Source organism: Spinacia oleracea, chromosome 2, assembly GCF_020520425.1.
Source record: "Spinacia oleracea cultivar Varoflay chromosome 2, BTI_SOV_V1, whole genome shotgun sequence".
In the NCBI taxonomy this organism is placed as follows: Eukaryota; Viridiplantae; Streptophyta; class Magnoliopsida; order Caryophyllales; family Amaranthaceae; genus Spinacia; species Spinacia oleracea.
This window is the reverse complement of record NC_079488.1, coordinates 49,301,520-49,316,824: the sequence shown is the minus strand read 5'-3', so window position 1 is coordinate 49,316,824 and position 15,305 is coordinate 49,301,520. Positions and strand designations below refer to the sequence as shown.

Below are 15,305 nucleotides of genomic sequence, written 5' to 3'. Positions count from 1 at the left end.
ATTTATCTTGGTTGTTGGGAAATATAAGTATTCATAATATTTCGAAACGGAGAGTGTAACTGTTCTGTTCACCTTATTTCCTACTTATTTCAGGAAAAATAAGTTCAGATAAGTTCAGATAAGTTTCGATAAGTTCAGGAAAAATAAGGGTTGACAAGTACAATTTATAACAAAAAAAAGTTTTGATAAGTTCTAATAAGTTCAGATAAATTCAGTTAATTTCAGATAAGTTCAGATAAGATAAGTTCGGGAAAATAAGTGGAAATCAGGTGAATAGAACGCAGCCTAAATCAGGAATTTTTGTTTACTGAAAAGGGTAAAAAAAAAAAAAAAAAAAAAAAAGGCTGCAGTTGATGAAGGAATATACTTTTCAAAGTCCAAAGCCACAAATAAGAGTTAGTTTTGGGATTTTTGCAGGGGCAATTTTGGTATGCATCACTGATTTCTAAGCTATGCTACACTGCCATATCTGAATCATGCACATTTATTTCCTTTTATCTCAACTATGACCTACGTACTGATCCTTCTCTTATGCTATCCCGTCTTATTTATTGCTTGTCCGGCTTCACTACATACCACATCTTATGAATATCGTGGCGGATTCCAGAATTATAAATGATGTTAGATTAGATAATTTTTATCTTGTATTCGGGACCTCGGCTATAATTTTATACTCGAATACATTATCTATCTACATCCTTTTAACTTCAAATTAACCAACTTTTACGCCACAAATACTTCATCTTCCAATTTTCTTGTTTAAATTTGTTTACATTCATTTTAGGAGTAGTATCCAATGTAAAATACGTTTTTTTAATCGCCTTAGGAGATTTACGCAAATTTGAAAATAATTTTTGTTCAGGCCTCCTAGTGGAAAAAACGATAGCTCTTTGTAGAAAAAACGACAGCTCGATTGGAGGAAAGCAACAGCCCTAGTTGACGAGGCTTCCCTTTTTTCACACTTAGCATTTTATTGGCAGAAACATTTTTTTTAAAGATCGTGGATGTGACAACTGATGACAATGTGGGTCCATATAGGTCCGCCCGTGTTTATAAACAAGAAAGAGAGCTAGACAACCCATCCTTTTTTTTCATTCTCTGCAGCTAGTAGTGAAACAAAAATGGGGAGATCTCCCTGCTGTGATAAACTTGGTCTAAAGAAAGGTCCATGGACTCCTGAAGAAGATCAAAAGCTTCTAGCTTACATTGAAGAACATGGTCATGGCAATTGGCGCGCCTTACCAACAAAAGCTGGTACTTTTTTCATTTATTTATTATTTTTATAATTAATCACCTTCATTTTCATACCTTTTTCTTCTTAATTATGTTAAAATTGACATATTTCTTGTCAAATAATACTATAATTGATATTTTATATAACATATACACACTCCGTCCCAAATATAATAAAGTTTCTGTTTGTCATATTTCGCGAGAATTAAGAAGATATGGGTGTTTGCTTAATTATTTGTGTATTTAATTAGGCCTCCAAAGATGTGGTAAGAGTTGCAGGCTTAGATGGACAAATTACCTTCGGCCTGATATTAAGCGTGGAAAATTCAGCTTACAAGAAGAACAAACTATCATTCAACTTCACGCTCTTTTAGGCAACAGGTATTATATTATTTATAATTTGGTACTATACGGTACTAGTTTGTACATGTATTTGTTTATGTTTATATATCTGCAACTAATAATATAATATAATATAATATAATATAATAACGGTTTGTTGATGATGAATTGTACTTATATACGTTTACTTAATGTGACTTTTGAATACAAGGTGGTCTGCCATTGCAACGCATTTGCCAAAGAGGACAGACAATGAGATAAAAAATTACTGGAACACGCATCTGAAGAAGAGACTAGCGAAGATGGGGATAGACCCAGTGACACATAAGCCAAAGAATGATGCCCTCCTTCCCGCGGCCGATGGCGATGGAAAAGTGACCAAGAATGCAGCTAATTTAAGCCATATTGCACAGTGGGAGAGTGCTCGGTTAGAAGCTGAGGCTCGTCTTGCTCGGCAGTCTAAAGTTCGTGGTAATAGTAATAGTAATAATGTTAATATTAATAGTTCCACTTTTGCCTCATCGGCCATATCACCTGATGTTCATATTAATGATCATCATCACCAAATTGTACCCCCGCTGGGTCTATTGTCGTCTTCGTCTTCCTCATCGTCATCAGTAGCTGCAGCTCATCATCATCACCATCAGTATCTCAGTGTGACTACTAATGCTAGTGTTAGTGTTAGTGTTAGTGTTAGTGCTGCTACTACTACAACTAATACTCTTAAGGCTTGGCATAGTGTGTGGCCTAATGCGACTACTAGCACGTATGATAATGAGCCAATTATATGCTTTGGAATGGGATCAAACGGAATAGGTGGTGGTGGAGTTGGTGTCGGAATCGAGTCACCGACGTCGACCTTAAGTTTCTTAGAGAATGCCCCGCCCGTGATCCCAGGAGCCGTGATAGAGTTCATGGGGCATCACAATGATCATCAACAAGAACAAATGGTCAAGAAAGAAGGAGATCATCATAATCATCAACAACTACAACAACATAAGTGGAAAAGAGGTGGCGCCTTTGACAACGGGATAGAGATAGAGATACAGATGAATTCTTTACCATTCAGCCCTGCATCAGCCGAATTCCATGACATGAACGCCATCTCAATCCACCAGTCTAAGGAAACTCACGGCGGCAACGAAAAAGATGACGACGATCAAGATGATCTTGACGAGGATCCCGATCCCGATCACGGTCAGGGTTTCATAGAAGGGTTCACCGAACTTTTGCTTAGTACTAACACTACAACTGACACCACGATTAAAACAACTAGTTGTGGCGAGAAAAGTCGTGCAAAAGATGGACATGTAGACGAGGATAATAATGATAATAGTAGTGCTGGTACTACTTCTAGAAGCGGTGGAAGTGATTACTATGAAGATAACAAGACATACTGGAATAGTATTCTCAACCTAGTCAATTCTTCTCCTCCTCCTCATTCTCCCATGTTCTAATCATGCATTATCATTTTCAAAATAAATTTTTAGCTTCTGTCTTTTCTATCTTGCAGCTCTAAACCCATCTTCATTTTTTCTTTTTCATTAATTATTGGTTTTGATTTGATTAAATGTAAATCCATTAATTAGCGGTTCCTTTCATTATCTTTATTTTAAAAGAAATTTTTAGGTTACACCTTTTTGACTAAAATCTTTCCCAGCTACCTAGCTACATACTACCTTCGTTTCATCAACGTTTTTACCGTTACAGTTTGCATAAATATTAAGACAAAAGTAAAAAAGTTGGTTAAACATAATAAAATATGGATAAAGGTAAGAGAAATGTGTAAAAAGGTGGGTCGTTGTAAGAAAAAAAAATGAATAAAGTAAGAGAGAGTGAGTAGAAAATTGTAAATATTGTGGGGTAAGAATGATAAAGTAGTATATTTTATGACCAAAATTAGAATAAAGCAAAGCGTAAACAACATTATGAAACAAACGAAAATGAAAAGTGTAAAGATCATTTGAAACGGAAGTAGTATAAATTATTTGATCATTATATTCCTCCTTTTGAACTTAATTTTCTTTAATTTATAATTCCTCCGTTCTTTTTCAGATAGCACAATTGTACTTTTGGCGTTATTTATATAATATTTCATCCGTTCACTTTTTACTCGCAACGTTTGTTATTTTCACGCATGACAATGCACAACTTTGATAATTAATATCTTTAATTCTCTTTAAGAAAAAACAATAAAAAGTTACTCCCTCCGTCTTTTTTTGTTTTTTACGTATTCCATTTCGGGTGTCTCAATTTGTTCTTTACATTTCTTTTTATATTATCACATAATGCATATATTAATATTCTATCAGAATTTGTGCCAAAATATTATTTTAACCAATTAAATCCATTGGACATTAAATATTTCTCATTTTTCCAATGTCGGATTTTTGATAAAAGTGAAAACATTATAAATAAACGTAATTTTTCTTGTTTAAATAAAAAAAGTAGAGTAATCTCAATGCACATTAAATAGTCGTTAAATCGCGTGAATAACATCAAACGTAAAAAACAAAGAGAGACGGAGGGAGTAATATTTTGAAAATACACATTAATTAAGACGAATCTAACAAGATCACACGTGACTATGTTTTATCTTACATATAAATCACCAATAATGGTCAAAGTATAATATGTGAATAGTGTAGAAATCACAAATGTTGCAAGTATTAAAAATCGGAGGAAATATAATTTAACTATCAATTGTAATCGTCTCATCAAATAGTTTTATAATATCAAATCTTTACCCATTGGTTTAAAGATATTAGTCATTGAAACATTGCATTGGTAAATGACAAAAAAATTGTGTGATTGTGTAAAGAGCAGATGAAGTATTATTGTTTACGCACAAAATGCGTGTGTAACCGTTTGTGTAGAAAGATATCATATATATTTCATAGGGGTATACCAAACAATAACATCAACTATTTCCTTATAGAATAGAGATAACCGTATGACTTATAAGTATGGTATGACTTAAAAGCAAGACTGGTTATATCGTTTAGTTTAACCAATAGTATTGGTTAATTTAACCAGTGGTTTAATATTTATGAGAAATGTGACACAATAAAGGAGTACGTAGTACGTAGGCACAATCAATTCTATGGCCAATGAGCACTTCTCTGGTTTCTATAGTTCTTAGGTAATGGTCCATGTTTTTTAGCTTAGATTACGTATTCTACTATGCCGAAGAAGGCAACTCAAGTTGAAGAACTAGAAACGATCGGGACTTAGCTGATTTAATATTGATGATGATAACGTTCAATTCGCTATCTTCCAACAAACCAGAAAAGAAAAAACTTAAACGACTCCTTGAATAATCCTACATTATTGTTATACTTTATCTTTTTATCATTTTATATTACCATGTAAGAGCGTTAAAGTATGTCAAGAAATACAAGTCAATGAAGATTCTACCAAAAATGGGGCTAAGATATGCCCGGCCTCCAATATATTACCATGTCCGTCCTTTAAAGCTACATTGCTCCATCTTGCTTAGTTGGTTTTTTATTTTTACTTTTTTTTCTTTCGAATGAGCCACAAGGACAATATAAATTATAAATGTGGCAGGGGTATCGAACATGAGACCTATTGTACATAGGGCGTCAGTCTTAGCTACTAGGTCAAGATCTCAATGGCATCATCCTTAGTTGTTCATCAGTGACTCAAGGAGTATTACGTTGAATGTAGTCAATTGGACGGTGTTACGATGTTGTTGTAATATGTAGTACTCCCTCTGTTCCTAAATATTTTTTCCATTTTGGCACATTTGTCAATGCACATTTTACATCGTAATATCTCTAATTACGTGTTATAAAAAATTTTAAAAAATATCATATTGTTAAAATCTTATTGAGACGAATCAAACAATACCCTACATGACTATGTTTTTTTTCCTTATATATTGGATATAATTTAAAAAATTCTCTTCTCAACAGCGGATCTAAGATTGTATGGTAGGTGGGCCGAAAATTATTACGGAATACTTATACTTAAAATGAGAAGAATGAGAAGCGATCTCGTGCGTTCTCTACGATTAGATCTAACCGCAGCTATCTCATTTTACTAATGGCATTATTGTAAATTTTGCAAAAAACATTCGAACATGTTAATAACACTTTCTCTGTCATGATTTCCGGCGCTCCCTTTTCTCTCTCCTCGCGAGTTCCTCTCAGGAGCTCATTATCTCTCCTCCATTTTTTCTCAACTTCGTGATTCTCTCTCCTCACCTGCTGCAACCACCGCGCCGCCACCTTCTCCACGCTGCCACCATCCACCGTGCCGGAACTATCACCACCCTTCCATTTCCGATCGCCACCATATCTACGCCCCTATTGTGAGTTAATTTTAGGGTTTTATTAAATTTTAGGGTTGTAGTTCCTCTTGAAATTTGCTTCAATTATTCACTTGTTATATGTGATTAGGGAGGATTGAAGAAATTGTGAAAAGTTTCTCACAAAATCCACTACTCTGCGCGCCGCCACCACTCCCCTGACCGCCATCATATCTACGCCCTCTGTTCTGGTGAGTTATTTTTAGTGTTTCATTAAAATTTTAGGGTTAGCTAATGAGTTTTACTTATGTTTGATTGTATTTCCTGTCGAAATTTGTTGCAATTGAGTAGGTTGTAGATAGTTATTTCCTGTGATTTGTGTTGATAATTACAGTGTTGTTTAGTTAAATTGGTTAAATTGATTAAATTGAAGCTCCTCAAATGTTTGCTAATTTTGGATTGTTGACATGGATGATCAAATACTTTTATAATGCTTTCATGTCCTGCTTCTGCTCATTGTGTTGTAGCTGCAATTATTACAGAAGGATATGCCTGTTAAGTTTATGTTTATTTGTTCGAATGATGGGGATACTTTCAGAGTTCTGATTTCAAACTGCAACTGCTATATCAAAATGTAAGGTTTAAACCTTATTAATAGCCTTCCATAAATCCTAGGAGTATGCCGACAAATGTGGAAATGTTACAAGGAATCTTGGTCAAATTCTTATGAACTTTGATCCTTCCTGCATGATGGAATATAAGTTGGATTCTTCTATTTATTAAAAGTCACCTTTTCTGTATTCCAGTGTTTTGTGTTTGCTGATATTTTCTTGTTCGATAAGATGGTACGCGATATTGTAGCAGTTGAATATGATGTTAGAGTGATTCTGTTTAATCTTCAGGTATGATAATGGTTGATGCAGCCTCAACTGTGTTCTACAATCTGAAACTAAGGCATCCAACACTTGATATGCCGATCATCGATTATGATTTAGCTCTGTTTTTCCAGCCAATGCTCATGCTAGGAATTAGTGTTGGTGTTACTTCTAATGTGATTTTTGCTGGCTGGATGGTCACTGTCCTGCTGATCATTCTTTTCATTGGTAATATTTTTGGTGCTGTTACCTGGTTTTGTATGTTTTTGTTCTGATTGCATGGCGGCCTTATCTGAGCTGAAAATCTGTAGGCGCATATTTTAAAGCGGTTGTCATCTTGTTGTTGAGTCGTCTCTTTTTGAGATTATGAGGCTCACTAAATTACTGTATATATTACTATTAGCCTTGTTGTTTATGGTAGATTTTGATTCGTTGTTTAGTCAAGATAACTGGCAGTTGTAGATTAGGCCTCATAGTCCTTGACTTAGCTAGTGATTGGGGGGGGAATTTGTTGCTCCTACAGAGATTTGTCTGGTTCTGTTATAACTTAACAACCATTTATGTATATTTAGTTTTATGCTCATCTGATCAAAAGAGCAAAAAATTTACTCATTTGCACAAATGAGTAAATTTATTTTGTTCATTTGCACAAATGAGTTAATTTATTTTGCTCATTTGATTCTATTTAAAAACAATAGCCTACTAGCTCAATAGGTAGAGCATTGTGCAAATGCACAAAAGATTTGGGTTCGAATCCCACGTAGGTCAATCTTTACTTTATGTTCTCATCATTTTGAGCCGGGTCTTTAGTCTTACTTTTAATAGTTTTCTTTTACTATTTCTTTAGTTGCAAAGTATAATTTCCCAGGTTAATATTATCGTTTTCTAAATTGAAACAAGCTCTAAATTAACATGATGAAAGAGAACAAAATTAGAAGGTGATGAAATTGGAAAAAAAAAACAGATTCGCACCAAATTCTTCATTTGTTGCGCAACATATATCTATAGAGAATAGTTTGAAAGTTGAAACTTAAACCTAGTGCTCAATTGAGAAGGCAAGATATATAAATCACAATTATTCCTCATCAAAGGATAAATAACCTAACGTAAACATACCTGATTTGGACAATGAAATACTGAAGATTTGCCTTTTAGGCTTCCAACATAGAGAATCTGAAGCAAGAGAATGCGTTATTAGCTGAAGAAAAGGTTGGACTTGAAATTTACAGCCAAAAACTGGCAGAAGAGGCTGCAAAAGATGAATTTTCCGAGTTTGTTAAACCACTCAAAGCAACGAAAAGGGAATTCAGATAGAGAATGAGTCTGCAAAAGATTACATGAACGAGACCTTGTATGGGGATAGCTTAAGGCTTCAGCAAGTGCTGGCTGATTTCCTGTTAATTTCAGTGAATTTTACACCTGGTGGAGGTCATATTGGAATTATAGTTCAGTTAAAGAAGGATAAGATAGGAGAATCCGTTCAACTTGCAAATTTGGAATTCAGGTAACGCATCACCCTCCCTTTTATTTAGATTGAACATGAGTACTTAATTACAGGTTTAAGGAACTGTTGTAGTTCTGTTTTTGGAAAATTAATTGATAGATGAAACCTTTCCTAAAACACGCCAGGAAAAGAAAAAAACTTAATTGATCGTGTATCATTCAACCTTTTATGATGGGTATACAACTTGACCTTCTAAAGACTGCGTTTCAACTGGAGTTAGAGCTGATCAAATTGGCTAAATCCGTGTTTTTTTTTTCTGGGTTTAGGAAACATTCAGGGTGTGGACATTATCTTAGGCCAAAATGGCTTTTTGCCTCAGCTTGGCCCATGTTGAGCTTTAGCTGGAGCTCTGTCAACTAGAAAAAAATCTTATGAAGATGAATATGGAAGCGGGAGCGGTATCGTATCTTTGTCCGAAAAGCAAGATATTGTTCCCTGCCGTCATGTTTTTTGGTCAGAACTGCAGACATGGGAAAATGTCTGGAAATCAGAATTAACAAGAAATGTAAGCTACAACCAACAAGGTTATCTGAAAAGAGTGATGGACAAGGAATTAAGTTCTGATACAGTGAAGTATATAAATGACACAGCAATTAAAAGGGAAAATTACTAATTGGTTTCTGTTAAAACTTAAAAGCAGGACATGGAATTTCCTAGGTTGTGCAAATCTACTGGCCAGCTGTAGAATAATATACCTATATCCAAATTCATTGGAATTTTAGAAATGATCAGTTTATCAGGTTTAGCCCGACTGAACATGTAAATCAACTTGAACTCGAGTAGCTCAAGGACAAATAACTACTCTGGTTAACTTAGAACTGAATTATCTACAGTCTAGTCTGGTTAACTTAGAATTGAATTATTTACACAAATGAGCAAATATTTTTGCTCATCTTTAAAATTTTAAAGTCCGGGTTTGTTAATATTTAAAACTTTTTCTCATTGTGTTTAAATGGGCAAATATTTTAAAATCTCGTATTACTTAACATTCAAAAATTTTGGTCATTTTACAAATGATCAAATATTTTTGCTCATCTTTAAAATTTTAAGTTCGGGTTTGTTAATATTCAAAACTTTTGCTCATTGTGTCTAAATGAGCAAATATTTTAAGATCTCATATTACTTAATATTCAAAAAAATTGCTCATTTTTTATAATTTACACAAATGAGGAAATATTTTTGCTCATTTTTTATAGTTTACACAAATGAGCAAATATTTTAAAATCTCATATTACTTAATATTCAAAAATTTTGCTCATTTTTTATCGTTTACACAAATGAGCAAATATTTTTCATTTTTTATAGTTTACACAAATGAGCAAATATTTTTAAATCTCATATTACTTAATATTAACAAAATTTGCTCATTTTTTATCGTTTACACAAATGAGCAAATATTTTTGCTCATTTTTTATCATTTACACAAATAAGCAAATATTTTTGCTCATTTTTTATAGTTTTTACAAATGAGCAAATATTTTTGCTCATTTCCTATCATTTACACAAATGAGCAAATATTTTTGCTCATTTCTTATAGTTTACACAAATGAGCAAATATTTTTGCTCATTTCTTATAGTTTAAACAAATGAGCAAATATTTTTTCTCATTTCTTATACTTTACACAAATGAGCAAATATTTTTGCTCATTTATAAAATTTTAAAGTTCGGGTTTGTTAATATTCAAAACTTTTGCTCATCGTGTCTAAATGAGCAAATATTTTAAAATCTTAGATTGCTTAACATTCAAAAAATTTGCTCATTTTTTATCGTTTACACAAATGAGCAAATATTTTTGCTCATTTTTTATCATTTACACAAATGAGCAAATATTTTTGCTCACTTTTTATATTTTACACAAATTAGCAAATATTTTTTGCTCATTTTTAAAATTTTAAATTTCGGGTTTGTTAATACTTAATATTCAAAAAATTTAATCATTATGTCTAAATAAGCAAATATTATATTTTCACTCAAATATCCCTAAAATCTTCAATCAAAGTACCCACCTCCTTTTATCATTAACCAATCCATATCCAAATTCTAGTACATTTCTAACTTACCCAGATTCCCAAAAAAAAAATTATGCCTAGAACTTTATATTCTTTTTTTTCAAAATCTAATACTTGTATTATGAGAAATCACCTACGATATTATAAATAGAATCTAACATAAACCCAGAATTAATAACTAAAAAGTAACTAAAAAGTAAACAGAAAAATATCAACAAATCATCTAAATACTAATACAAAATACCCAGAAATTAAAACAAACAGATATAGAGAGATGAATACGTTGCCTATGTAGGATTCGAACCTACATCATTGTGCAATCGCACAAAGCTCTACCGATTGAGCTAATAGGCATAACTTGCATGTTGATACGAACACAATTTCAGCAACAATATAGGTAACAAGGAATTTCACCTTCACTTGTAGCCAAGTTGTATGCCAATTCTTCTGTCGACATGCCCTTTTCTCCAACCTCTAAAATTTCTACTTTGACAGGAGCAATATCTCTAGCTGCTAGACGTGTGGCAGCCTTGCAGCTCGCCTTACTCCATTTTCTTCCTTTTCGACCTGCAGCACCAACGATGGATACTGAGTTCCGAAGTTTCTTCATGCATATCATCATCATCTTTAACCATCCGCATATTTGCTCCACCAGCAGTAACACCCTTCCTCTTGTAGTCATCGTTAAACATTCCTGAAGGCATTTTTGCAGGTTTAGGTGGGGCAATTACTGCTTGAGCAACCGTTGAATCAGTTGTTTCTTTGTTTGAGGCAAATTTGTCAACCAGGATAGGTCCTTTCGCTTTCACAGCCTGGTCCTTCCCATCAATTGTGGAGGACATTCCCACGTCCTTCAGTACAGGCTTCTTCGGCACTGGTGGAGGAGCCACGGAAGGCCTTGTCTACAACTGAACCAAATTGATTTCCCACTTTCCGATGCCTGAGAGCCTGAAGTTTGAGATTATTCTGCACAAACACAAAATCTTTAGCTTGATCTGATCCAAACCCGAGCTTTTACCTTGCACTTCTAAGACTGAACTCTGTTTGTTGCTTCCACTAAAAATAATCAATACATACAATTCAACAATTTTCTAATCAACATCAAAATCCAAACAACAGCGCATCGACAATGCAAAGAAATTCAGCTGCAACAATACATATCACATTAATGTTACGACCGCGTATAAAATGGAGACTCAAATTGAATAAAAGTTAAAGCAAACCCAATTCTCGTGCCTGCTAATAAGCTCCCAGTAATGCTAATGCGAAACCACATTTCCGAGTCACTTTGTTGCCCTTGAACCTAGAATTCCATCTATGAATTCCATCTTGTCCAACTTTGTTGCCCTTGAACCTAGAATTCCATCTATGAATTCCAGGCAACATCATCACCAAAAACCTCCTAAAACCATAACAGAAGCTGCAACGATAACCCTGCATAACCTCGATCTCCTCACAACACCTAACTACAGAGGCCCAACAAAATAGACAACAACTTGAACCAATGCACCAACTGCAATAGCATCTGAAACCCCACTTTTTAGCTCATACAACCAACCTTGCAATCTCGCAGACACACTCCTAACTATACCAGCCCTCACCCACACACACACCCACACACAACACCACTTCACAGCCCCACAACTACACCTCACATGTATACAAGAACTATAATTAAATATTACCACATTTCTACACTTGCGCGGCATCCAGACTATAGTATTTGCAGCAGTGAGTACGGTCACCAATTGTGAGTGCACGAGGCTACAGTCGCAAACTGACAATTTCCAGTATTCACAATGCATCAAGTTTACAAGACAATCAATGGAGACATTTAAGTATACTCAATGTAATTAGAATGTTAGATTACCTAAAATAAATTCTAGGAGACGAGGGAGGAGGAGCAGAAGAGTGACCACCAATACGGCCACCAGATTTGGCAACTGAAGCATCACCAACTAATCCTAGAGTCAATACTCCTGCTGCCAATGTCACTATTGCTAGCTTTGCCAGCTGCTTCTCTATTTTCTTGACCACCCAAATACATTGCAACAAATTCAAAATCTATCTCAAGAAAGTAAAAACTTTGAAATCACCAAAAATCGAAAACTAGCCATCTTACCCAGGAAAAATGACTTTGAGTTCCCAAAATCCAAGCAAAAGTTAACTACTATTCACGAAATTACAAGAAAAAAGAAAATTAATCAATTTAACCTCAACAATCACTTAGATTTCCCTAAAAACACAAAAATGAACATCTATGCAAGAAATTATCAGAAAAAAAGAATCCAAAACAAAAAGCAAGAAAATTAGCAAATATCATAGTTTCGATTCTAAATATTTGCTCATTGTGTCTAAATGAGCAAATATTATAGTTTCGATTCTAAATATTTTCTCATTGTGTCTAAATGAGCAAATATTATAGTTTCGAATCTAAATATTTTCTCATTGTGTCTAAATGAGCAAATATTATGGTTTTTCGATTCTAAATATTTGCTCATTATGTCTAAATGAGCAAATATTAAAGTTCGGATTTTAAATTTTTGCTCATTGTTTCTAAATGAGCAAATATTAAGGTTCGGATTTTAAATTTTTGCTCATTGTTTCAAGATGAGAAAATATTAAAGTTCGGATTTTAAATTTTTTTTCTCATTGTTTCCGAATGAGCAAATATTATAGTTTCGATTCTAAATATTTGCTCATTGTGTCTAATGAGCCAATATTATAGTTTTGATTCTAAATATTTGCTCATTGTCTAAATGAGCAAATATTAAAGTTCGGATTTCAAATTTTTGCTCATTGTTTCAAAATGAGCAAATAAAGTTCGAATTTTAAATATTTGATCATTGTTTTTAAATGAGCACATATTAAAGTTCGGATTTTAAAATTTTGCTCATTTTTCTAAATGAGCAAATATTAAATTCGATTCTAAATATTTGCTCATTGTGTCTAAATGAGCAAATATTATAGTTTCGATTCTAAATATTTGCTCATTGTGTCTAAATGAGAAAATATTATAGTTTCGATTCTAAATATTTGCTCATTGTGTCTAAATGAGCAAATATTATAGTTTTTCGATTCTAAATATTTGCTCATTATGTCTAAATGAGCAAATATTAAAGTTCGGATTATAAATTTTTGCTCATTGTTTCTAAATGAGCAAATATTAAGGTTCGAATTTTAAATTTTTGCTCATTGTTTCTAAATGAGCAAATATTAAAGTTCGGTTTTTAAATTTTTTTTCTCATTGTTTCTGAATGAGCAAATATTATAGTTTCGATTCTAAACATTTGCTCATTATGTCTAAATGAGCAAATATTATAGTTTCGATTCTAAATATTTGCTAATTGTCTAAATGAGCAAATATTAAAGTTCGGATTTTAAATTCTTGCTCATTGTTTCTAAATGAGCAAATATTAAAGTTCGGATTTTAAATGTTGCTCATGAGCAAATATTAACTTCTGATTTTCAACTTTTGCTCATTGTTTCAAAATGAGAAAATATTATAGTTTCGATTTTAAGAAAGTGTTGCGACTTAGCACCACGGCTGCTTCCGGCATCCTTTTCCATAAGTAGTCATACGGGACTTCTTGTTGCAGCCGTGCAAGTTGAAGACACACATGTCCAACTTTGTCCAATCAAATGCATAGAACCATGTTGCATTTCAAAGCTTGTTATTCTAGATTTTCAATTGGACAAGTAAGTTCAGCAGAAAAGCTATAGACTGTCTGGGTAACCAGCTTCTCTACGCCCTGTATATAAAGATGGCTTATGCACCTGCTTCCGGATACCTTATGTGTTGCTGCTGCTGCAACTCCTCATCTGCATTCCTAAAAAAATTGCTAGTATTAAAATGTCATTCACGACAACCTGTTATTACTGAAATTAGGAGCACCAGTAAAGAATTTGCTAACATTAAAATGTCATTCACTAAGTTTTTTGTACTCTTTGTTCCAAAGATTCAGAAGAGAAAAAAAAAACCAATATGTAGAATCAGTATTCTGCAACAAAAACTACTTCATATTACATGAACCACTCTTACTCAAATCAGAAACAACTCAATGAAGGAACCATGATTTTGCGATATGACTTTCTTGTTTCTTTTACAGAATTTGGTTATGTTATTGTGAATGCTGGAATCAAATTCATTGCCAAAGATGGCACGGCCTTAGCTTATCAAATCCGCAACTGAAAGGAAAATGGTATGAACTGATGCAGAAAATAAACTGAGAAAATAAACTTACGCAGAAACAGAAAGGCTTGGTTTGTGCAGGCGAACTTGGTTTGGTAAGATTTAAAGTTTGCTCATTTGCACACAAAGAGTCAAGGTAGGATTTTACGGAAGGGTAGTCTGTAAGGAAAATTGGCACCTCCCTCGCGCACAAACAATAACTACTTTATCAAGACCTCCCTCGCGCACAAACAATAACTATTCGATAACATATCATATTCTTTCTGATATTTCTTCATTCAGAGTCAAATTTATGAATTTTGCTCATAATCTTAATTGCTCATTTACGTAAAACATGAGCAAATTAGCAAGAGTTGTTGAAATTAGCAAAACACAGATCATATTATATTTTTGCTCATTTACTCCTTTTTTTTTGGTGCTTAAACCCCCAACTTTACAAACTCCAACAACAGAGCTTAAAGCCACACTTTAAGAAATTCAACAACAGGGCTTAAACCCCCACGAAATTCTACATGAGAAAATACAAATTATACAATTTCGCAATCAGAATTTACTAGTTTTGCAATCATTTGAATGGTGCTTATACCCACACTTTAAAATAATACAACAGGGCTTAAACCCCCACGAAATTCAACATGAGCACATCCAAATTTAACAATTTCGGAATCAAATTTTAACAATTTCGCAATCAAAGATCACTAATTTCGCAGTCAATTTTTTCTAATAGATTCAATTTGTAATTGTTTCAATAATTTCAAAAGCCTAATTTCAAAATTTAAAAGTAATTGATTACAACAAATAGAACAAAATACCTTCATGTTGGGCAATGGTTGACATCAATTCAGAAATTTCGTTTGGCGAGAAGATGAACAATTG

General features: G+C 33.4%; 1 protein-coding gene across 1 annotated transcript; it reads left to right on the top strand.

Moving 5' to 3' along the window:
- The first annotated feature begins 708 nt into the window (after positions 1-708).
- Positions 709-3,170, top strand: LOC110795483 (transcription factor MYB106). The gene is made up of 3 exons (XM_022000501.2): positions 709-1,254; positions 1,485-1,614; positions 1,787-3,170. The coding sequence occupies exons 1-3, from the start codon at positions 1,122-1,124 to the stop codon at positions 3,030-3,032; spliced, it is 1,509 nt and encodes a 502-aa protein (XP_021856193.1). The 5' UTR covers positions 709-1,121; the 3' UTR covers positions 3,033-3,170.
- The last annotated feature ends 12,135 nt before the right edge of the window (positions 3,171-15,305 follow it).